The sequence below is a fragment of the Vipera ursinii genome, assembly GCF_947247035.1.
Source record: "Vipera ursinii genome assembly, chromosome: 1".
Classification (NCBI taxonomy): domain Eukaryota; kingdom Metazoa; phylum Chordata; class Lepidosauria; order Squamata; family Viperidae; genus Vipera; species Vipera ursinii.
In genome coordinates this window covers 41,344,741-41,371,279 of record NC_139512.1, presented here as the reverse complement: position 1 = coordinate 41,371,279, position 26,539 = coordinate 41,344,741, and the positions used below count along the sequence as shown (strand labels likewise).

Below are 26,539 nucleotides of genomic sequence, written 5' to 3'. Positions count from 1 at the left end.
GGAAACTGGGCTTCATTTTGGCCAAAGAATAAATCATGTCCCTAAGCTATGGTTAAAAACAAACATTTGCTCACATTGTGCAATCAGGGTTGAGAGTGGCGTGCAAACTTCATCACAGAATCTACAAAACCTTTTCCTATCATACAAACACACCTTCATTCATTCAAACATATCCCCTTAAACTACTTCGATAAATTAAATTGTGAGGCATCTGGCATCTTTAATACTGATTTTATCATGCATCAAAGGACACAAAACCTCTCGTGGTTCTTTTTTATTTGTTTATTTTAACAAAGAGATATAAATACTCTTCCTCATCCTCGGCTGGATGAAAGATAACAGTCTCATTAGATTGACTGCTGAATATTATTTCTTCTGAGCATGGATATTATATACCTTCAGTATCTTTCTTAACCATTACATCAACACTTACTGTAATTAAAGTGAACGGAGGGCCCCTCTTACAAGGACAAACAAGGTTACTGCTCACCATCATTTAACAGCATTGCTCTATTTTGGGCACAATTTCAAATGGTAAGATTTATGGGGACTGCTGTACTTAGTTGCTCATTCCAATCTGCCTGCAAGTTTTTTCCTAGGCCATTTTCTTCAAGAATACAAGGTACAGTGTAGTTCTTTTAGGCGTACTCCAAGCCACACTAGATTGCCTAAATCTTTTTTTGAGATGAAGGATGATTTGGAGTTGCGAGATATTTGGAGAGAAAGACACTCACAAGAAAAGGATTATACTTTTTTTCTGATAGACATCAATCTTTTTCCAGGATTGACTTTATATTAACGACTAATGATTTTTTTTCCAGGATCAAGAAGATAAAGATTTGTCCAAGAACTATGTCTGATCATAGCCCAGTCTGGCTAGAGATTGATAAGGATAATAGAGATAGGCGTTCCTGGCGTCTAAATGAGAACTTGTTTAGAAATCAGGGAAACGTGGAAGAATGTAAGAAACAGATGAAGGGTTTTTTTGAAACTAACACGAATAAGGGTACCTCTATGGACATGGTTTGGGATGCTAGCAAAGCTTATATGAGAGGGGTGTTAATATACATGAACAACAAATATAGACGTAATTTGGAACTTAGGAGGAAAGAACTAGAGAATGAAATTAGGGAAAAAGAAAAGGCCCTAATTTTGAATCCATCGGATGTGAAGACCAAAGAGGTTATTAATTTGTTAAGAGGACAGTTTGACAAGGTGATGGCTGATCAGGTGGCAACTAACTTACGGTTTGCTAGGCATAATACTTTTTGCAATGTCAATAAACCAGGTAGATGGTTAGCTTACATGTTAAGGAAGAAGCAAAGGGCTTCTAATATAGATAAAATAGAATATAAGGGTAAGGTTGTGTATCAACAGGATCGTATTAAGGAAGCTTTTGTGGACTTTTATTCTAAGTTATACGCTAAAGATAAGATTAATGAAGCAGATATTGATGCATATTTGAGGAATGCTAATATCCCGGTTCTTACGCAAGAACAAAAGGAAGAGATTAATCAATTGATAACAGAGGAAGAAATTCTTTTAGCAATTAAACAATTGAAAGTGGATAAAGCGCCAGGCACGGATGGACTGACTGCGGTGTATTATAAAAACTTACAATTGGAGATGATAAAGCCATTAAGGGAATTGTTTCAGACAATTCAAAGGGGAGGAGGGGTGCCTCCATCCTGGAGAACTGCTTTCATTTCTCTGATTCCCAAGGAAGATCAGGATGTCACCCAAGTAAGAAACTACAGACCAATATCACTTTTGAATACGGACTACAAGATATTTGCTAAGGTTTTAGCTAATAGACTGATGAGGGTATTGCAACAGATAATTCATGCTGATCAAACTGGGTTTATTAGTGGTAGACAAATGAAAAATAATGTGAGGCATATAGTAGACTTGTTGGAATTTTTGGAAAGGAACAACCAGATCCCTGCGGTGCTGATCTTTCTAGATGCTGAAAAAGCCTTTGATCAATTGGATTGGCAATTTTTGATGAAAGTATTAGATAAAATGAATTTTGGGGATAAATTTCTACAACCAATTAGGGCATTATATCAAAAGCAAACAGCCCGTATAATAATAAATAACAGTTTGACTGAAGTATGTAATATTGAAAAGGGCACAAGGCAAGGGTGTCCACTATCACCTCTATTATTTGTTTTAACATTGGAGATATTATTGATTAAAATACGGAATTCGGAAAAAAATTAAGGGAATTCAAATAAGAGATCAGGATTATAGATTGAGGGCATTTGCAGATGATCTGGTTGTTACGGTGACCCAGCCAGAAAATTCTGTTGTGGACCTGATGGAGATAATAATGCAATATGGGAAAGTTTCTGGATTTAAGGTTAACATACAAAAAACTAAAATATTGGCTAAAAACATGACAGTATTACAAAAGGCTGTTTTAGAAGGGTTAACTGGATTTGAAATTGTTAAAAGGGTTAAATATTTGGGGGTTTATTTGTCACCCTCAAATGCAAAGTTATATAAAAATAATTATGAAAAGTTATGGGGTAAAGTTCAAAAAGAATTGGACAGTTGGAAAAAGTTACAATTGTCATTACTGGGAAGAATCGCAGCAGTGAAAATGAATGTTCTGCCGAAATTTCTGTTTTTATTTCAAATGATACCCATTCTTAAAAAGGACTCAAACTTGGAGGAATGGCAAAAGGGTATCAATAAATTTGTATGGGCAGGGAAAAGGCCACGAGTTAAATTTAAGATTATGCAGGATACGCATGAAAGAGGTGGTCTTAAAATGCCCAACTTTAAACTATACTATGAAGCTGCTGCGTTGTCAGCGATAAGTGATTGGATTAATTTAACACAAGGGAGATTATTAAATCTTGAAGGCCATGACTTGTTATTTGGCTGGCATGCATATTTACTGTATGATAAGAAGGTAGATAATGTATTTAAGGTGCATATTTTAAGACATGCTTTGTTGCGAGTTTGGAAAAAGTATAGACATAAGTTAAATTACAAGATACCTTTATGGCCAATACTGAAACACGCAATAGAAAACATAAATGTTGGGTTCAAACATGATGTGACTACATATAAGGAAATCTTAAGTTTGGAGAGGAACGTATGGTGTTTGAAGCCGTATAATCTTCTACGAGAAGAGAAGATTGTTCAAACCTGGTTTCAATATGGGCAATTACGGGCCAGGTGGAAAGAAGATCAGAAAATTGGTTTTTCAATGACTGATGAAAATCTGGTGAAGCAAATTAGAAATCAGGGTCCTGCACATATCAAACGGATATATCTTGCATTGATAGAAATTGACTCAGAAACAGAACTTGTTAAAGATTGTATGATAAAGTGGGCTCAGAATATTCAAGAAGTTATCACAATGGACACAAAATTTACGCAAGGTCAAAATTTAAGAGAGAACTTTTATAAAATTTTTTATAGGTGGCATTTAGATCCTAAAAAGCTTGCAAGTATGTATCCGAACTATCAACCTAAATGTTGGAGATGTGGTGGCAAAGACGCAACGTATTTTCATATTTGGTGGACCTGTAAAAAGGTTAAAGCTTTTTGGATTAAAATCTGGTGGAATATGCAGAAGATATTTAAGCAAAGGATAAAGTTTTGTCCGCAATTGTTTTTATTGGGCATAATTACGGATACTACTGTTGTGGACACTAAGTTGATGTTGAATTTAATTACGGCAGCAAGACTTTTAGTAGGTCAATATTGGAAGAAGGAGGAACTGCCGACTATAGAAGAATGGACTTTAAAAGTTTCTGACCTGGCGGAAATGGCAAAGATATCGGCTTATTTGAAAGACCATTCGCAACAATGTTATATTATGGAGTGGAAAAAGTGGATTGATTACATCCAGAACAAATATGGGACCAAAAAGTTTCATTTAGCATTTGCATAAGTTTTGATGTGATAATAGTGCTTGTAGTCATTTTATATGAGCTAGAGTGCGATAGACTTAATAGTTTATTGTTGTTAGCATATGGTTGTTTATGATTGCTTTTATTTTTATACCTTGTATTTAGCTCTGGGAAGTCGGGGATGGGGAGGGGGGAAGGGGAGGGGGGAGGGTTAGGAGGGGTTGGATTGGGGGTGGGGGGGAGGGGTTGTTAAAAATAAAATGTATTGAAAAACTTTTCAATAAAAAAAAAGAATACAAGGTACACATTTTAGCACTCAGTGCCAAAAGATCAATGAGGTGGGCTCAACTTGTGGTTTGACAAACTTATTTTACAGTAAAGGTAAAGGTTCCCCTGCACATGCGTGCTAGTCGTTTCCGACTCTAGGGGCCGGTGCTCATCTCTGTTTCAAAGCCGAAGAGCCAGCGCTTGTCCGAGGACGTCTCCATGGTCATGTGGCCAGCATGACTAGATGCCAAAGGTGCACGGAACGCTGTTACCTTCCCACTGTAGTGGTCCCTATTTTTCTACTTGCATTTTTTCGTGCTTTCGAACTGCTAGGTTGGCAGAAGCTGGGATGAGTAACAGGTGCTCACTCTGTTATGCAGCACACGGGATTCGACCCACCAAACTGCCGACCATCTGATCGACAAGCTCAACGTCTTAACCCACTGAGCCACCGCATCCCTTTTTTATTTTACAGTACTGCATATGAAAAGGAGTTTTTCAGTGGAGATACATCACATGGTTAGCTTCACAGACCTCTAGTTCCATTATTATTACAGATGCTTTTGTAGGGGATGAGCAAGATTCAGATCATCAATATGTGGAAAAAAAACCTTCCAAGTTTATACGATAGCAATAAGTAAAGTAGTTTAAATATGATTTAAAACATCTACAACTGTTTCGGCCAATGTCTTCCCCAGAGTTTCAATTCCAGGAGTTGACCATAGTGATGATTATGATGATGATTTCCTATGGTCACCCCACTGCAAGAGACACTGAGAATTGGAATTCCAGGTTATGCAGCCCTGATACATTTGTAAGAGCTGACATAGAGAAATCAAACAGAATCGCTGTCATAACAGATTACATTATGGTGATATGGCACTATTGGAAGACCTGAAGGACCAGATTGGGGACAGGTCATCCTACAGAAAATCTGTGTAGTTGCTAAGAGCTGACATTAGCTTGATAGCATATCATTCAGTCACTGCTGCTTATAAATGGCCTATAACGGACTGCTTTTTCAGAGTTCTGACTCATGCAGAGAAAGCCGCAGGCAAATATGAGGCTGGTATTTGCAGAATAAATTAATACTTGTTAGTGTGGCAGGTTGCAACCAGGCATGGCTTGTTAGTTTCCAACCCTAACTCTAACAGTTTTTCTAGCATTTCATAGTGTTTGAGACAAGAACAAAAATCAAAGTCAACCTCAGTTTGGGCCAGAAGGATTTGGCATATTAAAGTCGTGCTTCAGATTTAATGGGGTAAAGATGTAACATTTCACTTGTCTAATAATACGGTTTAGCTACATTTTTCTTTGAAAGCCTCCCAATGCCCATAACAATTGTTAATTAAATAAAGACTAAAGTTTGTAAACAATTATATTATGACCAGTGCTAATATGTTCAAACCTCTAGAATGCTTGATATCACTTTGGTAGATTTATAAGAACTGAAATTTTCTTTCATTATTAGTTGGAGAAATATAACATTTGATGAGAGGCATTGTAGCTGGATTTTCATCCACTTACAGACACCTCAACTAATTAACATGATCTCATTCTCATGAAGTTTAGGTAAGAGGATATGAAGATAAAAATTATGGGATCCTAGGAAGTAGTTTTTGCACATAATTGAACTGTGAAATTTCTTTTTCTGAACATGTGTGCATGTGCATATTTTATGAAACTTAATTAAAAACCAACTTTTGGATATGTAATAAGACCAAATTTTTAACGTTCTTCATACAAAACCTATGTACCCCTCTAAGTTATTGTCCTTTCTATAAACAGCAACTTCTACTCATATTTTGGGCAATGTTAAAATATTTTTAATATTGCCTGAAATATGGACAAAGGACAATTTTCTGATACAGTAATATTTATGTTAACCGTATGTATTAATTTTTTAAAACATCATATTCGCATTTTAAATAAGCTAGCTTAATTTACTAGCCCTTGACTGAGTTTAAAGGAACACTCATTTTAATTAAAAAACCCCAGGTTTTGTTTGCTTGCAGATCAAGAACAATATAGCATGACAGCTGTTGCAACAACATCAGATTTCACACACCTGAGTTTCCAATAGTACTATGCAAAGATAAGCACATTAAATACTGTATATGTGGGAACAAGATATCCAAGCTGTGATTGTTTGAACAACAGATCACTTTTCAGGTTAGTTGAAATGGACTCCTGTTTAATAAAGCAAACAGAAGGACAATAGTACTCAATCAGCATGATCAGTTGGAAGAATCATTGGTTTATTTAACTATTGTTAAAGATTGTTCAGTTGACTGATTTAACAAAACCAAGGCTCCTAGGTTTTATATCCATCAGGTACAATATTTTACTGATTGGGGAAACCAGTGTCAATCTCATTCAATCCAGCACAGATCCTCTTGCAATCTGCGAGAATTTGGAATCAGTTAGTGAAGTTGAGAGATCTGTCAGTCATAGATCTGAACTAAAAAGGATTTCTTTACACTATTTCGTGGCTCTAATGGCAGAATTATGCAGAATTAAAGGTTAGGGTCTACTTTGCAAAGTGACAAATATTATTGCACTCTAGGTAATAATATACTAAATTGAACCTGGGCAATAATGACACCACAATTGAATGGGATTCAGTAAGGAACTTTATGGAGTTCAGAAGAAGCAATTTTACAAAAAAAAAAATAAGAGCCCAAATCAGTTTCAGAGGATTGCTTCCTCAGTGAGTCAAGATGAAATGCCAACTGCATTAGTAATTACATCTGAAGTGATTTCTATAAATGACTGACCCAATTGAGTTCCCAACGACCTTAAAAGCTCCCATATATTTAGATGATAAGGTGCCTCCTTCACAGCTTGGGAAGACAGCTCCCCCACCCCTGGGTGAGTGGATCACTACACCAAAATGTCATCCCAAAAAGCATCCAGCGCAAAATCCTAAAGATGCTTCAGAAGACATCCTGCCTTCCCTTACATGTTTCCATGTGTGATGGGCTGAGCTTTCATCTCCGAGCTTATCCAGCACCGGAGATGACACACATGGGAAGAAACACCTGCGCGCCTTTTACAGCGCGGAAAGCCAGCGTGCGAACTTGTTGTTCGCTGCCTCGTTCTTCCAGATGCTGTCAGCTGGCGAGCCTCGCCTTGTCCTTTGCTTAGGAGGTGATCAGGCGAAGGGAGCGTTTAACCTCATTCTGGCTCCGCAATCCCCCGCAGAGGAGCGATTGGACGGCGGCTTCCTGGGAGGGGAGAGGGAGCTTCCTCCTGACGCCGTTTCCGGAGGAGAGGGGGCCGAATATATAAGCCAGGTTGCTGCTGCTGCAGTCCTGGGTCGGGGATTGTCGGCAACCGCTTTCGAGAAGGCAGAGGATCTTGGGAAGGGCAAGAAGGACAGCGGATAATCTATTTCGCGGCTCAGCCCTCGGTCAAGGTCAGCGCCGATCGCTTCTCAGAAGCCAGAGCCCACTCCCATCTTTTTGCCCCGCCGATAAAGCCAAGAAGGGCAGCCGGACGGCCCCACCCTTCGCCCTGCAGTCCGTATGGCCAGCGGCATGACTCTCGCGGCGTTTTTCGCAGCCTTCCTCCTGGTAGCCCCAGGTAAGCTCAAAAGGCAGGTGGGAGAATTTACGCGGAGGCGCTGCCCTTTTCAGTACCAAGGACAGAGCCTCCGAGGCTCTTGCCCCGACTGGCAGATGCACCGGCCTACATGCAGTTCAGCGCCTATTTGTACCAGAAGGCCTGATCTGCAAAGAAGATGATGGAAGTTCAGGGGTAGGAAATCGAGGGACTTCGCTAGACTATTGCCAGTGATCTTCACTGAATGTCAAGGTCTCATTTACTTCAAACTTTTTAACGTTCCAAAACAGCAAAGCACTACTTGGCCAAGAGTTTTATTTATTTATTTATTTATTTATTTATTTATTTATATTTTTATACCGCCCTTCTCCCAAAGGTCTCAGGGCGGTGTACAGGGCAATAAATATAAAAAAGCAGAATACAAAAATTAAAAAACGATTAAATATTTAGCCCGGTTTAAAACAGTATTAAAACATATTAAAACCCCAACCCTAACCCATCAGACCAGGTCAGAACTGCTCGAATAGATATGTTTTCTAATCTTCAGTCTTATGAAATGCCCATTTTTTCTCAGTTACTCCTATATTTGCCTCTTTGGATCCCATGTAGTTCACTTATGAACAATGGTTCCATTGGCTAGTCAGATTCCTCAACTGATTTCAGATTGATTCTTCCATAAAATCGTCACCTCAGTTCGTCCAATCTAGCAACTATGTTTAAACCCAAAAGCTGAGCAAATTTCTGATGCTGGTTTTATATGCTATTTTTATATGCTATTGGTCTGGTTTATGGTCTCGTGTATAACTCTATACTGGTTTTCTTCACACCCCAAATCTGTTCTGCATTCTGATTGAAACTGCCAAAGAGAATGTGAAATATTAAAGTCATTCTTTCTCTTCTCTCTTTCTTAGTAATTTCACTTCCAGTAACAAGTCCAACAACTGAAGATGACACCAAGGTGAGTTGAAAAAAAGATTAAAAGCAGGAATATTGTTATATATTATTGGTATGTATGTACAAATCTATAAATGTATGATCTATCATTTTTAACACTTCTTGAAATAACAATGGAATTACTGAGTCTTTTCACACTTTAAATTTTCAAGTGTACATTTAAGTTTTTGTAGATCTACCTATGAAGAGTAACTGCAACAAATACTTTGAACTCCATATATAATTGCAAGTACATCCATGAAGAAATAAGGAATGTATGCAAAGATACAGTTATAAAATCAGGTTTGTGCTATGGACTGTCTGAAATGAGACTACAGATAAATTATATTTTTTGGTCCTGTTATGCATGGCCAAATAATACAATGGGAAAATTATTTTAATTTTCAGATGCTTTTCTTTAAAATACAAAAGTTTAATGGATTAGCTTTTCATATATATCCTGTGTAAGCTTATTGTAAGCTAGAGATCACCTGTTGCTTTTAAAAAATTCAGGAGTTCCTGACAGCATATTGAAAATAGTCATTAAGCCTTGGGCACTAGATACAGGGGGGGGGGGTTAATATAAATCAAAAGGAAGAAACAAAGAAAAAATATACATGTTTATATTATTTAGATGGCACAAAGGAACAGTAAACTACTGATAACTAAAAGCATACATGATATATGCAGAATGGTGATGAGGCATAATTACTGAATCTGGATTTGAAGAATTATTTGGATAAATTATATGCTTGGATAAAAGGAAAAAGAGTTGCCTCTGAATTAAAGTTGGTACTGACATCTTTGGAATGTATTCATTCTTCTTGTCAAGTTATCCATAACATTTCTTCTTCATGCAGTTTTCTGGGGCACATATCAAGGTATATTTGATTGAGAAAGCTGTGTATCATATGTAATACACATATATCTGGCTTGTGTGAATTGAACTACATGGTGCCAACTGAGTGAAACATTTTGTTTTTGTATTTTGTTTTGGCATATTTACATGGGTATGAATTAGATGTCCCATTTCATGCTTTCAAACTTTCTGGGTGGGTTGGGTTCAGAGATTGCATGTAAATATAATGTGATGGTTTGGTATAGCTTACCATGATGCATGAACCCAGACCCTGTATTATTATGTAAGCCATGTTTTATATCTTAACACAATGTGTGAACTCATCCACAGTTTTAAATACATACTGTATAACATATATACCATTAAAATCTGGAATATTTTTTCCACTGTGGCAAATCCGATGAACAGTATACCCCTATCATTTATGAGATTGAGATATCAATACATGGGATATTTCATATTTGCATAAGACTGCATATGAACAAGTAAATCTACTCATGAAAATGAATCCATACATCTCTAAATGCAGGTTGCCAGTGCTTGATCTGAGCATTGACTGATTTTTATTGAATAAACACAGGGCAAGTTGATAAGCACATGACTGGCTCTATGCATATTGTATTGGGAAAGCTGTTCCCAGGCTAACGTCTTCCAGATATGGCTAAAGTTGGTTAAAAATCCCGAGACCTGTAGAGGCTCGCAAAGCATCCAATGCTGAGTCTGATGTCTCCTTGGGGTATGTGTATGTGTGTATCCCATAAGCAAACCAGAGTTTACAGTCAGAATTTTGTTTAATGTGCTGGATTTTCAAAATTGCTGCCCTCTCCTAATTTTCCTGAACTGAAAATGTAGTTATTTCCTCCATTTTTTAAAAGAAATTAATAACAAAGGATCTCTCAATTTTCCTTGGATGGAAAAAATGGGAAACATTTTCCAGCTTTTTTGACAAATTAATTATCCTTAATCTCTATAAAAATACTATTATTTCCAGTACTGTTAAAAACCTGCACTATCCAGTTTCTGCCAGCCTTGAGCCTGAGAAGCAGTTTGGTTTAGAAGTCAGCATATTCAACCAGCAGTTGTGGAGGCCTGTTGAAGATTTCAAACATCTGTGATTACTGTCTTATTTGGAAGACCAAAATGTCACATTTTTCCTCATTAGGAGTAGATCAGCACTTTCCATGGCACTGTACTATGCAGATTGCATAATCTTGGTGGAGCAGTGGGCTAATGCCTCCTTAAGTAACACCAGCTGCCTGCAATTAGTGCAGGTTCGCATCCCACCAGGCTCAAGGTTGACTCAGCCTTCCATCCTTCCGAGGTAGGTAAAATGAGGACCCAGATTGTTGGGGGCAATTAAGCTGACTTTGTAATAATGCCGCTTGGGGTGGGTGTGAAAGCCCTAATAAGCAGGCATATACATAGAATGAAGGCTACTGCTAAGCTTGTAAGCCGCCCTGAGTCTTCGGAGAAGGGCGGGATATAAATGGAATTAAAATAAAATAAATAAAATAAATAAATTTGTTATTATGCCATTTATGAGTTTCCTAAAATGCCCATAAATCCCCCCCTCTATATATAGTATATGCTTCAATATGTAATTGAATCTGTGCTGCATTTTTTAATAATGCCAACTGCAGCATAGCCATTGTCAGTGGCTTGAATTTAAGTGTTGCACTATAAAAAGACATGTGGTGCTATAGAATTCAGGAATAGAAAATTAGAATAGAACAGAACAGAATAGAATAGAATAGAATAGAATAGAATAGAATAGAATAGAATAGAATAGAATAGAATAGAATAGAACAGAATATAATAGAATAGAATAATAACTTTATTGTCACTTTGAATGTACACTAATTGGCATACAATTTCATTGCATATAGCTCTCAAAAGGTCACCACCTCCAAAATACACTACATAAATATGACAACAATAAATAAATACAGAATTATGCATATACCCACATATATTATATGACACAGAGAAACAACACAGTCTAGTTTGGATTATGTATGTATGTGCATGGCTAGAAAAATGAATCTTGCAAGTTTACCAGACAGATGGCATGAACAAAGCTATTACAGAATCAGTTAGTCCTGGTAGAAATACTTCAAAACCTCCTCCCAGAGGGGAGCAACAGAAACAGACCATAAAGTAGGTCTGTAGGGTCTCTAACAATGCTTTTTGCTCTAAGCACATAGCGCTTATAAGCAGCATCCTAGAAAAAGTGTTTGTATAAAAGTTCATGATATGATATGACATATGTCAGATATACTGTATGCAGACTAGATGTGAATGGGTTTAAGCAGGTTCCTGCTGGATTGTGTGCCAAATATATAAGAAACCCCTTAGCCTAATAAAAGGAAAGCACTAGAAATAGACTATTGCTAGTTACAAATTCTTCCTATAAGTTTGGTCAAATGGAAATGATCTGAAAAAACAAAAGATCGAGAGAGAAAGAGAATAGCCTAAGGTATACACAGGGGGGAAAAACTCTTGCTGCTCGTAGAAAAATGTATACAGCTGTATACATTTTGGATACAAATCTACAGTAGAGAGGAAAATATCACATGAGCCGGAAAACCTATTAAAATAGAGATCAAACCTGGAAGTAAGGATTTTTTTCCTGATAGTAGGAACAATTAATGGAACAGCTGGAATTGTGGTTGCTCCATTGCTAGAGGTTTTCAAGAAAAGATTGGACAACCATTTGTATAGAATGGTATAAGGTCTCCTGCCTTGGGCAAGGGGTTGGACTAAAGACTTCCAAGGTCCATTCCAGCCCTATGATTCCATGATTTTATATAAAATTAATACTTATATAATCTATTGGCTATTTTTCTATAATGTCCAAATACAATCAAATGACTTCTAAAAACAACTAAATACAGTGTAATCAAAGAAATCAAATGAATTATATGGAAATGAGAATGTAATAGACTATTACAATGAAAGTATTGGGAATCTGAAACCATGCAATCCAATATATTGCCACTTGGTGAAAGTCCTACTGAACCTCACAGGAATGAACAGATATAGGACAGTACCATTGCAAAAACACTCTACCCATTTAACATGCACTTGAAGATCAACAAGTTTCCTTGTAAAACAAAGGAAAAGATTCCTTTGAGTTCCACTTCTGTGAATGTGTGGCCACATCCACACAGAGAAATTATTTGCCACCTAGGATGTTTTGCTTTCTCTGCCTTGGTGATCACATTTCCAAGTATTAAACAGGCCCCATCCAAGGTTAGGTTCTAAATCCAGAGAAGGTCGGCCATATGCTGTCACTTGCTGAGACACGTAACCAAATTCTAATCCAAGGTTGACTTCTGTAGGCAGCCCTTCCAGCAACTGTTACTCATCTAGCATGACTGACAATGTAAGGTCAAATATATGATTATAAATTCATCCCACTTCCATAGCAAAAAATTACCAACACCATCCTCTCTAAGTTCTCATGTAATTCACCAAACTGCAGCTCAACAAATGAAGCTTCTATGGCATGAATGTCCAATCTTTTGGCTTGCCTGGGCTACACTGTGTGAAGAGGAATTATCTTGGGCCACATATGAAATATATAATATAGTTAGTGTATATAAATAACAAACTTCCTTTTAAAATATATTTTATTATATCTTGTGTGGACTGCATTACTAGCTGTCCAGGGCTAAATGCAGCCTGCAGACCATGGGCTGGACACGCCTGCTCAATGGGGTAGAAGTTGAGGTGTTGGAATAGAATTGGGGAGAGCCAGGTTCAGCTGCATCCTCTGCTTTGGAAACACACAGTATGACTTTATTTCATTTTTCTCTCAGCTCAGTCATAGTTGTCATGCAGGAATAAAATGAAAAGTGATCCTCATGGAAGCTTCTGAGGAATACTGGGATATATATTATAGATAGAAGAAGACAGAGCTAGAATAAGGAGTTATTTACTCAGTAGTTCTAAAATGAAGTTCTATTAGCCTTACCTTGCCTTCAAATCAATTAAGAAACTCAGCAAAAGACACAAATGAACCATTTCTGCAAGTAGGAAAAAGTTCAAAGCTAGTTCCCCAGAATTTGGCACTTTGTTTTTACATCACATTGATTGCGATATAAGGATATCTGCAAGAGGGATCTAAAGGCCTTGGGAATGGACATTAACAGCTGGGAAACCTTGACCTCTGATCGCTCAGCTTGGAGGCTAAAGATGCAGCATGGCCTTCTCCAGGGCTTTTTTTCCTCATAGAACACTCAGAACGGAGTTCCGGCACCTTTTTTGGATGGAGCCTTGTAGGGTAGGCAAGGTGGGTTGTATGACATGTGTGAGTTCCGGCACCTTTTTCTTGTACAAAAAAAGCACTGGCCTTCTCCAATTTGAAGAGACACTTGTGCGGCAGGCTGAGGCAAAGAGGCAGTCCAAGAACCAGCAAAACCTGGGGGCTAGACAGGTGACAGATTGTATCTGCCCTCAGTGTGGAAGGGACTGCCACTCTCGAATTGGCCTTTTTAGCCACACCAGATGCTGCTTTAGGACCTCTTTCCAGAGCACGATACCATAGTCTCTCGAGACTGAAGGATGCCAGTAATGATTGTAGTGGAAAACTTTGAAAGATTCTCGTTTCTTTTTGTTGGTGTTGAAACTACAAGACAAATTTAGGGCAATAATTCTAATTTTGTTGTTTGCTACAGAAAAATTCCCCACTCGATAGGTTTTGATTCCTTTTGTTCTTTTTTGTTATGACTACACAGTGTTTACTTGAAATGAAGGCTTTTGAAATCCTGACATTCATGTTTACTTGATGGAATGGGGGGATTTCTAAAAATAGATTTTTTTTGCTTATGTATTATGAATTAGCTTTTCTTGGTGCTTGCTGTTTTACTGTTTTAGGTCAGTTCACTGTTGTGTACTCCACATGCACTCAGTGATGGAAAGTCCATAATAATGGAAAGACAATTCATCTGAATAATCAATTGTTTAAGCACCTTTTTCTTCAGATATTCCTTTATTCCTTTAACTTGATGCAGTCTTTAAAAGGCAATCAAAACCTTCATATTTTCTCTCTTACACATTTTTGTGCACTCTGTTATCATGTGCAGTTCTCTGATGAAGTTTTAACACATGGTTAGCAATTAAAGGCTTGCCAGTTAGACTTGCAAGATTCTAATATGGAACTTAGTTCTAATTTTCTTGTGAAATCTATTTCCTGATTTGAACAAATTCGAAGGGCTGGCAGTTTTAGAAAGAGCTTTTGATGGATAAAAGCAAATTAATTGAACCATTCCAGACAAGATGGAGATGTTGTACGTGGGAAAACCCATTAATTCAAGCAACAGATCCAATTGTTCTTGATATGCAGATGCATGGTACATGAAAATCAAGAATAACCTTTCCCCAATTGAAAACCAGGTGGCCGTTTCTACTAAAAGAGTCTCACAACATAGATTTAAATTTCATAGTTCTTTTTGTTCAGTGTATTTAAAATGAACCCTTAAAACCATAATAAAAGAGATTTTTTAAAAGCAAACGAATATCATTTTGTGACTGTGTGTGTGTGCATTTATATAATTTCTAATCCCACTGATATCATTTGCTGGCTGTTTACCCAGACTGTTTATATTGTGACCTGACATAGATCGTACCAATAATATATTTGTCATATTAAAAAGTCATAGTTGTGCTTTATAAAGGTTAGTTCTCTCTAAACAGTTCTCTGTCATAACTTTCTGTTGATATCCTTTATTAAAAGCCTGCTCAATTCAAATTTAGTAGGAACTTAAGAATATGGGAAGAATATAGGAAGCAGGTAAGAAAGCAATATGAAAAAGAACAGCATAATGTGAAAGGAAACAAAACATTACTTTTAATGCCAAAGATAGTAATCCCTATTATGAAAAAAGAGCAAAAATGGTTCAGAGAAGTTTGCACTGCATTTAATTGAAATCAGACAGATTTTTCATTCTAATGGGACAATATTAGGTTAATGATGAATTAGGATACAGCATGGCAGAAAGGAAGACCGGTTCAGAACCTTCCTAGCTTTGAAGCTTTGTGGCTAACCATAGCCAGGTGAGCCCCAGTCTATGCTAATTCACAAGATTGTTGCAAGGATGAATCAAGACAGGAGTGGTGGAGGGGGGATTTCATGTATTAAACAAAAACACCCTGAAGGAAAATTTAAATATAAAATCCATACAAATATATTTGTGTTTTTCTAGGTGATGACATGCATTGCTGAGGTTATTTCTAATACAGTAGCGAAGCCCAAACCACTCTCAATCAGCCAAGAATGCCTAGAAACTCTCCAAGGAGGTACATTTTCTTTCCGATTCTCTCTTACACTACTGAGAAGTTAACAAGACTGAGTATTAAAGTTTTAAGAACATGTATGTCAAAAGTCACTTTTACATTTTTAAAAAAATGTGTAGACAAGGTGAACTCAAGTAACTGGTCTGCCAATGGAACTATGATGAGCAAAATCATTGCATGCCAGCTCAATTTGTTACTACTAAAATAATAAGTCCTTCTGTTCTTTCAGATGAAAGAATTCGTTCCATTCTTCGCCATCAAAACTTACTAAGGGAGCTTCAAGAGATTGCAGTTCAAGGTAGTTCTATTGGAATTCTGTGCCTGTTTTGTATGTGAACTGTCTACTATTATGGGAATATTTTTTCCCCAAAGTGATATAGATAGGATTATGTCTATACATAATGTGAGAATGCCACAAAATATATCCCCTATTTTCAAAAAGGGGGAAATAGAAAGTATAGCATAATGACAAACCAATCAAGTTGGCATCAGTGGGTGATAAAATTGTAGGGTAGATCACAAGGAGATTGTAAATACTTTGAAAACAATGTAGTAATTAACAGCATGGATTTGTTTAGAATACAGAATAACAGAGTTGGAAGGGACCTTGCAGATCTTCTAGTCCAACCCCCTGCTCAGGCAGGAAAACCTATACCATTTCAGACAAATGGTTGTCCAGTCTCTTCTTAAAAACCTCCAGTGTTGCAACATTCACAGCTTCTGGAGGCAGGTTGTTCCACTGGTTAATTGTTCCAACTGTCAGGAAGTTTCTCCTTAGTTTCTAGGTTGCTTCTCTCCTTGATTAGATTCCATCCATTGCTTCTTGTCCTGCCTTCAGGTGCTTTGGAAAACAGCTTTACTCCCTCTTCTTTGTGGAAACCCCTGAGATATTGATATTTTGGATATTGGACCCTTAGATTTGACTTTTAATATAATATGTATTTGTAATGGTGAGGAGACACATATTGATGATGATGATGATGACAACAAAAGAAGTGGTGAAAAATGTTTCTATTCTTATTTTCCATTTCTGAAACAGGAGCAAGCGAAAGAACAGAGCAGCAGAAGAAAAACAGTGGGTTTGAAGATGAGCTTTCTGAAGTCCTTGAAAGCCAAGGCAATGGAAACACGGAAAGAGGTTGATGTCAGCATAACCCCTACATAATCCTTCCCAAGCATTCTAAATGTGGATATTATTTCAAATAGCCTTGGGACACACACCTGCTTCACAGCCAAACTGGTTTCTGTAACAACTGTGACTGGGTCATCTCCCCACTGATTTCGCATTGGTTCACAGCAAGGAAAATTTTTGATAACATCTAAAAACCTTCTGCAGTGCTGATCTTAGTTAATAAGGAAAATTATATTACAAACAGCTACAAACACCATAGTGCTTAAAAGTCTTCTTCTTTGCTTATTTGTTGAGCAAAAATTACTTCAAATATCGACAACCCACACATTAAGAGCCAAGTGTAAATTTCTCCTTCCTGAATTGGACTGTACAATAATTCTTTTACGGAGATTAACAAAAGCTACACTTCTTCATAGATTCCAAATAGCAGGAAAATAACGTCCATGTTTAATAATCAGCTCTGCTGGCCCTGTTATTGCTGCTGCACCAGACCACTAGTTGCAGAAAAGCTGATATGGGGCACTAGGCATGATGACTCCTTTGCTCTCAACCAGTTCACAAAATTCCAGGAATCAGAATCAAAATCAGAATAGAGTAGAGCTGGAAGGGACTTTGGAGGATTCCTAGTCCCACCCTCTGCTCAAGCAGGAGACCCTACACCATTTCAGATAGGTGGCTGTCCAATCTCTTCTTTAAAACCTTAAGTGAAGAAGCACCCACGACTTCTGAAGGCAAGCTGTTCTACTGGTTAATTGTTCTCACTGTTAGGAAGTTACTCCTTAATTATAGGTTGCTTCTCTCCTTGATTAGTTTCCATCCATTGCTTCTTGTCCTGCTTTCTGGTGCTTTGGAAAAGAGGGGGAAAAAGAAAATAGGGGAAAAGGAAATTTAAATTTAATTGGCTTTTTCAAGCTGGTATAAGCCAGCTCCAGCACACTACAGGATATAGTCAAGTACATTTGCAACGTTAACATAGTGTAGAGCAATCATTTTAAAATTACTGTTAGTGTAAAAAAAACCAGGAAATATGAAAAAATATAGCCAGCAGTGTGCCGCAGGCACCAATAAAGCCAATGCAATCCTAGGCTGCATTAGTAGAATGATAGAATCACAATCACATGAAGTGTTAGTATCGCTTTATAATGCCTTAGTAAGATCACATTTGGAATAGTGGATCCAGTTTTGATCACCAAAGTATAAAAAAGATGTTGAGATTCTAGAAAGAGTGCAGAGAAGAGCAACAAAGATGGTTAAGGGGACTGGAGGCTAAAACATATAAAGAACAGTTGCAGGAATTGGGCTTGTCTAATTTAGTGAAAAGAAGGACTAGGGGTGACATGATAGCAGTATTCCAATATTTGAGGGGCTGCCACAAAAAGGAAGGCTCAACCTATTTTTCAAAGCACCAGGAAGCAGGACAAGAAGCAATGGATGGAAACTAATCAAGGAGAGAAGCAACCTAGAACATGTTCTGTACCAGCCTACTACCGGCCCTGCAGATAAGGCAGGGACAACCCCTTTACAAAAAGGCAAGAGGCTGGAACTAAGCCTGCCAAATTTATGGACACAAAATCAAACAGAGCAAAAACAAGACACAAACCATGAAACAGGAGCTATTCAAACGGTTGCCTTCAGCAAACCAGCCCTCCCACGCATTCCCCTTTTAAACAGTTCAGGGCATGGCTTCTCTCTGACTCCTTCCGAGGTGCCCCATTGCCTTCCTCTGTTTACTCCTGATTGACTGCCTCCTGCGTTGGGTGTCCTTGAACAGGGCCAGCTGTGGGTCATCTTCATCCATGCTGTCAGGCTCACACAGCTGGGTCTGCGTCGTAACCAGGTGGGAGGGGCCTGGCTGAGGGCTCTCATCAGCAAGCTCTCCAACACCCTCAGCAACCTCTCCAACACCCCCCTCCTCCTCCTCTGAATCGTCCGACCCAACTGCCGACCCACAGGCTGAACCTGAATCACAACAGAACTAAGGAGAAATTTCCTAACAGTGAGAACAATTAACCAGTGCAATGGATTGCCTTCAGAAGCTGTGGGTGCTCCATCACTGGGGACTTTTAAGAAGGGACTGGACAGCCACTTGTCTGAAATGGTGTAGGGTCTCCTGCCTGAGCAGGGGTTGGACTAGAAGGCTTCCAAGGTCTCTTCCAATTCTGTTATTCTGTTCTGTTGGAAAAGGAAGTGCAAATATCTGAGCTATTCTACCTTCCTCAGTTACATTTCAAACAGTAATTCTCTGATTGGTTAGATAGTGTCATTGGCTCAATGAACATGAATCTGGGCAAACTCTTGGAGATAGCAGAGGAAAAGGGGTTGGGTGTGCTATAGTCTATGGGGTTGCATAGAGACGAGCATGACTTAGCAACTGAACAACAAATTCTCTGATGTGTCAATGCACATGAAGATTTCTAGGGTAAGTGGGAATTAATCTAGTTTTAGGTTTGGAGCAAACTAATCACATTTTTTGAATTGTAGGAGCAGAGCAAAGTTAATCTGTGGTGACAAAAAACTCAGAGTCCCAGGATACTTTTTGGCAGACTCAAAGTGAAAGTTTTGGAGAAGTGAGACTTTAACAGTTCATTTCAGTTATATTTTTCTTATTCCATATTATAAAAAGAATTCTATCTAGACATTCTTTCGTTTGCATCAGAACAGGGAATAATTTTAAGGTACCTATCGAAAAAAACTTCCTGGGAATCTTTAATCAAGATAAACAAAGAATATAACTTAATCCAGATCTTATACTTTTCTAAATTATGGCTAAAACCCAGTGATGTCGAGTCTCATTTACTCCAATTTATAGATAGGATAACAAATTCATATATTAATGGAATAGGATTAGAAATAACAATCTGGTCTACCTTTAAAGCATGAAATATAATCTTGAAATAGTAAATTGGGGGGAAATATGCTGTTCAATGGGTTAAATAAAAGCAGGTAAGAAATATATAATGTACAAAAGAACATGTGAAATTGATGTACTTTGAGTTTGCAGTTCTGTTTTAATATGGCTTTCTATTCATCTTCTGTTTGTTTCTACTATTTTTGACTCTCAGATCCATCAGAGGGGACCCAAAATGAGAAGCCAACTGCCTCTTTGGCTGAGCTGGAAACGGAAAAGTCTTCTCAGAATAAAGAGGATGTTTTGAAAGAGGAGAGGAATAGCTTGGAAGAGAGAGAGACAAGGATTCAAGGTGCTGATCCTGAGGATGAAAAGGAGAATATAACAGGGTTTGAGGGTAATGAGGTTGATGAAATGGAAGGCTTGCCTTGGAGTGATGCAATAGACAATCACATCAGTGACATCAGGCAAGATGATGTACTTAAGCCGAAACAACAGGAAGTTGAAGAAGTTGCAGAGACAGAGGAATCTGAGGAGGAGAAGGAGCATGTTTTCAAAGAGAGTCAGGAAAAAAGGAAGGAGGAAGAAGATGGCAAAGTCAGAGAACAGGTTGAGAAGGAAGAAGAGGAAGAAGAAGAAAAGGATGAAGAAGAGAAAGAGAGGAATGTTTCTGAAGAGGAACATCCTACCAATTCGGATAACGTGGATGATCAAAGGGAAGATGGTATGTCTATCAGTCTGGGCTCAAACTTGACTTCTAATATGAGAAGTGGACCCATATTTGCCATCTTTTAGATTTTGGCTGAAACAAGTCTATTGGGGAACCTCCGTGCTAGATAGCTTTTCCTCACTGCTGATGACAGATTAATGATTACTTTGCATTTTGCAATCTTATCCGCTTTTATAGGATAATTTTTCCTTCTCCCTGAACTGTTCCTAAGTATATTTTATATATTCTTCATAATAAGCTGTTCTTTGGCCCAAACTGAGGCACTAGCTATTAAGATAACATCTAGTAATAGATCCCCGGTGGTGCCGTGGTTAGAATGCAGTGTTGCAGGTAAACTCTACCCACAGCCTGGAGTTTGATCCTGACGGGCTCAAGGTTGACTCAGCCTTCCAACTTTCTGAGATCAGTGAAATGAGGACCCAGATTGTTGGGGACAATTTGCAAATAATGTTTTTACATTATAAACTACCCAGAGAATGCTGTAAAGCACTATGGGACAGTATATAAGCCCAAATGGTTGGTGATTTCAGAGTTCTTCCTCTGCCTTTTTAAGTTTTTAACTTACAGTATTTATACACTGTTTTTAACTTTGTTTTTAATCTATATTTTTATAGATAAAAATAGAGCTACTTAAGTGAAATGGATGGTGTATAAATTTGATAAAATACATAAATATGTAAGTCTCCCATATAAAAACCAAACTTGTTTTTGGTCAAACTTGGAGCTAGAATCTATCTCACATATGCTATTAAAATGTCTACTGTACAGTCAATGGTGATTGAACTTAATACATGTACACAACTCTAATTTTCATTGCAACCTGGAGGCCATTGCCTTTCTTCTGGGTGACCACTCTTGAGAAACGTCCAAGAAGACTGCAAAATTTTTATCTATTGTCCTGGCTATTGTAAACCATCTGATACCTCCCTCATGCAATTGAATATTAGCTGTTCTTTATTTCAGTATTTATCTGACACTTTGTATTCCTTTTTATAGATATTGTATTGTTAGCCTTTTTTTCTTATATTTGGCCTTGGACTATAAATGAATTTTGACTGCATGAATATGTGGGATATCAATTTTAGTGATTTTTGTAAAAAAAAAAAGCAAAACCAAACCATGCTCCCTACATACATTTATTTCTAGCTTCAGCAAATAAGACCGTCACCGAAGAAATTCTCTAATCTTCTCCAAATAATAATTCAGCCTTTCATAATATAGTGCCTCCAGTGCTGTAGGATTTCAATTTCCAGCAAATAATATGCTAGCTGGGAAATTATAATTACAATCCAGCATTGCTGCAGGAAATAAATTAGAGAAGACATACTTGAGAAGCATATTTGAGCCCTGGAGGGAAGAGTTTTATTAAGTACTGGGGTGACAACCGAGAAGATCTTGTTTCTTATATGTAAGCTCTTAATTGTATATGACAGGAGCTGGTGTCAAAGGAATGGAAATAGAACTCATTATGAATTTAAAAGCTAATATCAACAATATTAACAGCCAGGGGTTACAACATATCACGTATGGAGTAAAATATATATTAAAATATTTTGTATCAGCTGTATTTCTAAACATGAAATAGATATTATAATACTGTAATCATTCCTGTAATTTACTAAAGTCTAAATTACACTGGTTAAATCTCCAATCCTGGGCAACAAATGAAACAATTCAAAGCTGATAGAAGGCTCACTGAGCTATAGCAATTGTCCACACTGATCGAGAGTTGTAGTCCAGTGTTCTCAGATGCATATGATTGGGGACAGTTGCCACATGGTAACTATACAATCCTCAGAGAAAGTATTGTGGTGGCACAGTGGTTAGAATGCAGTATTGCAGGCTAATTCTGCCAATTGCCAGCAGTTGGATCGTTGACTCAGCCTCTATCCTTCTGAGGTCGGTAAAATGAGGACCCATATTGTTGGAGAGAATATGCTGATTCTGTAAACCACTTAGAGAGGGCTGTAAAGCACTATGAAGCGGTATATAAGTCTAAGTGCTTTGCTATTCCATTGTGGTGGCTAATTAACCTTCTGTGCATACTCTGAGATCCCAATTGATTTTACAATAACTATCTATAACAAAGCAAGTTACACCAAAGATGGTTAGGATTCAACATCATTTTCTGCCCTACTGAACAAGTAGTTAATATGGTAAACTGGACTCAGTGCACCAAAACTCATTCCTCATCCAGGTTAAGAAAAAAATATAGTTATGGAAAATGGCTTCTCTCCTTACATCTATTTTCCTTACAGATAATCAAGATGATGACAAAAATTTCTCAGAAGAAAAAGATAACTATCATAATGTGAAAAGTAGAGAGCATCACTTTCTAGATGGAACAAGGCAGGATGATGACTCCTCCCATGACAGCGATTCCAAAAGTGAAGAGATGGGGAAAAATCCTTTCCAAGATGTAGAAGATGCTAAGAGATGGAACAAGATGGATGAGCTGGCCAAACAACTGACTACTACAAAGCGTGCAGAGGAGAATGAAAGTGATGAAGACCCAGATAGATCCATGAAAATAGCTTTCAAATCCCACAACACAGTTGACTTCCATAACTCTCCGGAAGACGAAGCAAGGAGGCTTCAGAAGCATCATTCAAAAGAGGACAGTGAACATGGTTTTCCACTTCTTCCCATACCTGAAGAAAAAAAGGATGAAGAAGGAAGCGCAAACAGGAGGACAGAGGTAGGTTGACACATTCTTGTGGAAACCATGTTTTAAATAAAGTGTCAAAACCCAGAAGAATGCTGAAAATTATTAGGTAAGATGTCCAACTTCTTCTAGTCAGTAACAGAAACAGCATCAGGGCGCTGTTACTTAGAGGTAGAAAGGCAACAGGTGCAGTACTTATTTCATTTGGCCTCACAATAGAGTTAATTTTACTCAAGACAACATATAAAGGCTTATCCCACCCCTTTTCTAGTTCTCCTTTGGTGCGCTGTAGCTGCAGAGCTTTGTACCCAAAATAAAATAATCCCACTTAATGAATCACAAAACCAGGTTATTATTTCTTTTTTCTATTCTATTTTGGCTTGCTTGCACCTTTCTGGAATTGCTTTAACAATGCATCAGGGAATCAACAAGATAACCTTGGTAACAGTTGCTCAGGTACCAGTAGGAGAGGAAAACTCTTTGCCATCAGCTGAGTACAAGGTGAAAAAAGATGAGGGGGAAAAACGTCTTGTCTCATTGGTCCATGCTTGTTTGGCTGTATGGATGGGAGGAAAATGAAATATGACAGGGACACATCCATTTAAGACATGTACATGCATTCATGCAAGGACAATAGTTGGGCTACTAAAGACAGTAACCATCAGTTGCAATATTCATGAAGTACTGTATTTCACAATCATGAATTCTTTTTGGCATCAGGAAAATTGGCTTTTTCTTATAGTTTTATCTTGTGGACTGAATTCAGCAGACAGGATCTTGTGAATATTCTTGCGCTTGGCTACATGTAACCACTTCGTGCTGCAGGCTGTGCCCTTCCAATATCCAGAACAATAGAATATCCTAGGAATGAAGCCAGAGAAGAATCATAGTAGACACTGAAAGTTGAGGTTCAGTCCTTAACTATTTTAGGTTAGGCTGATAGGTCTCCTTGGGAATTTGAGGAACTATTGCCAGATAGTACAGACCAGTCTTCCTTAAATTGTAACCTGTATCAGATATAACTCCTCTCTTGGCACTAGTAATAAGCTAATTGATATAGGATGTGAATTTGACTGTAGTTATGAGATTTATATTCCAAAACATCTGAAGTTGGAGGAAGATAGAACCTTACTCTAACTTGATAGAACTCAGCTTTATAATTGCATCTAGCCAGCATTGGCTGAATTCTCAAAAGTTAAGCAATTGAATCCATTGGTTAGTACACAGATGGAGATCAACAGTAAAGTGAATACATCATTTTGCTATAATGATTTGCATCATTAAACTTCTTTTTTTCTCTTTTAGGACCAAGAACTGGAAAGCTTGGCTGCAATTGAAGCGGAACTGGAGAAAGTTGCCCGCAAGCTCCACGCCCTGAGAAGAGGTTAATGCTTCGACAACAGCTTAACATGGGAGCAAGACATCAGAAATGTTGAATCACTGTTTTAAACACTGCATTTTATTTTAAGACAATAAAGTAATAATGGAGGTGATTATTATTTTTTTGCAAAAGCCTGTATTACAACAAAAAACCAGCCATTTCTTTTTTTCTAGTTGTGATGTTTTCTTGCTTTTTTGTCATAATTTGCTTATTTGCTTTCTGCTTGCTTTACTAATCATTTTATGTTTGGATTATTACATAATAAGCAGTATGATTTAAACATACATATTCTGTTGCAAAAAGGAAAAAGGATTTATAGTTTCCTGTTATTTCTTTTCCCCTCCTCTCTTCCCTTCATTATCAGCTTTCTAGAATTATTTCTCCCATTAGATTTCCTGGATAAAATTACTTGCAATAACTTGTTAACGTTCTGATTTAGAGATAGCACTCTTGACTGCAATATATTCTACGTAAAAACTAAGGAGAAAAATAAAAGACACAATCCTGGTCTCCCTTCTTTGCCTATTTCAGCTGCAATCTAATGTACTTTTAGATAACATTTTTGCAAAGACTCAAGACAGTGCAGTGATTAAAGTGCCAATTCTGGATTCTGTATATGGATATGGATTCACAGACAATTCCCCTGGTTTTTTGAATAAATCTAATCGTTTTGTAAAGTAAAAAAAAATAGCTCAGTGCACTGAATGAACTTGGCCTGTATATGCATGCTAGGTGGCTGGGTTCAATTCACTGTTAAGAAGGTAACAAGGAGCGTTGTATTTTCTAAAGCAGGATGGACAATTTGCAGCCATTGGCTTATGTGCAGGCTTCAATAACTTTTCAAATAGCCTCTTCAAATGATTTCTACCCATCTCTGCTATAGAAAGTGAAATGTTTCTTTTAGCAGTCCACTGAATTGAGAGGAAGACACACAAAGACAGAAATCAAAGTCTATGTCTATTCCTAAAATGTAACCCTTTTTAATAAACTTTTTGCCATCTGCAATTCAACTATGCCAGCCAAGTGTAGGAGTATAACACCACAGTATTCATCAGTGGGATGGGTCATTTTGATAGCACTGTCAATCAACTGTCCCAATGCCTGGAGGGCATAAGGGTGGATGGAGAGTAGTACTAAATGGCTATGGATATCTGGGCCTCCTAGAATTGGTGATGAGGATTTAGCTTTCTTAAAGAGTTGCCCCTTCCAAAAGATTCTGGTGCATCTCATAACACCCAAAATACATTTACAAACACATCTAGATAGGGTTATATTCCCTCACTTAAGGCTAATGAGCAATTTGAGGATCTTTTGGACCTGCAACTTCTGCTTGAAAAATAGGTGATAGCTCTGGGCAAAAAAGGCATTTATATAGATCCACCTTGTATTCTAATTGTACCCTTTTGACTACAAGTGCTTTTGTCTTTTCACATATGGACTATTGTAATATGCTTTTATACAAAGTTGATCTTGAATACCTCAGAAACTGCAGCTGATCCAGAACGCAGCAACTTGGGCAGTTACCAGTATGCTTCAGTATATCCAGCTAAGATCTTTGATTTGGGAGATTCACTGGTTAACAAAAGGCTTTCAAGTATAATTCAAGGAGCTGGTTATTACTTTTAAAGCCCCTCACAGCATTAGACCTGGCTATTAGATACTTGAAGGATTATCTCCCAGTGTTAATCTTTTCCATCTGATCTGATAGAATTAGCATGCCCTGGTCCTGTTGATGTCACCCAATGGGACCCGGGATCTATGCTTTCTCTGGCACTGATGCCACCCTCAAAATCTCTCAATCTTGGTTTTTCTCCCAGGATTTCAATTAGTTTTATGGGTGGGGTCTTCAAGTGTATTCATGTAGTTGTGGAGGTATACTAAGCCATTTTTGATCATTTTCATTCATTTTTATATTGTACATTGCCCAGAGCTGATTTGAATTGGGTCTCCCTGTAAATCTACAAAATTATATTGTCACGCTAAAACGTTGGAGA

The 26,539-nt window shown here is 37.7% G+C and overlaps 1 protein-coding gene across 1 annotated transcript; it reads left to right on the top strand.

Annotated features, from left to right (window-relative positions):
- Positions 1–7,663: 7,663 nt before the first annotated feature.
- CHGA (chromogranin A) lies at positions 7,664–24,553 on the top strand (the record flags this gene model as incomplete). Its single annotated transcript, XM_083353741.1, has 8 exons — positions 7,664–7,721; positions 8,612–8,658; positions 15,699–15,792; positions 16,019–16,087; positions 16,829–16,927; positions 19,984–20,493; positions 22,758–23,197; positions 24,470–24,553. 8 exons carry the CDS (start codon positions 7,664–7,666, stop codon positions 24,551–24,553), a joined length of 1,401 nt encoding a protein of 466 aa, XP_083209867.1.
- Positions 24,554–26,539: the final 1,986 nt, after the last annotated feature.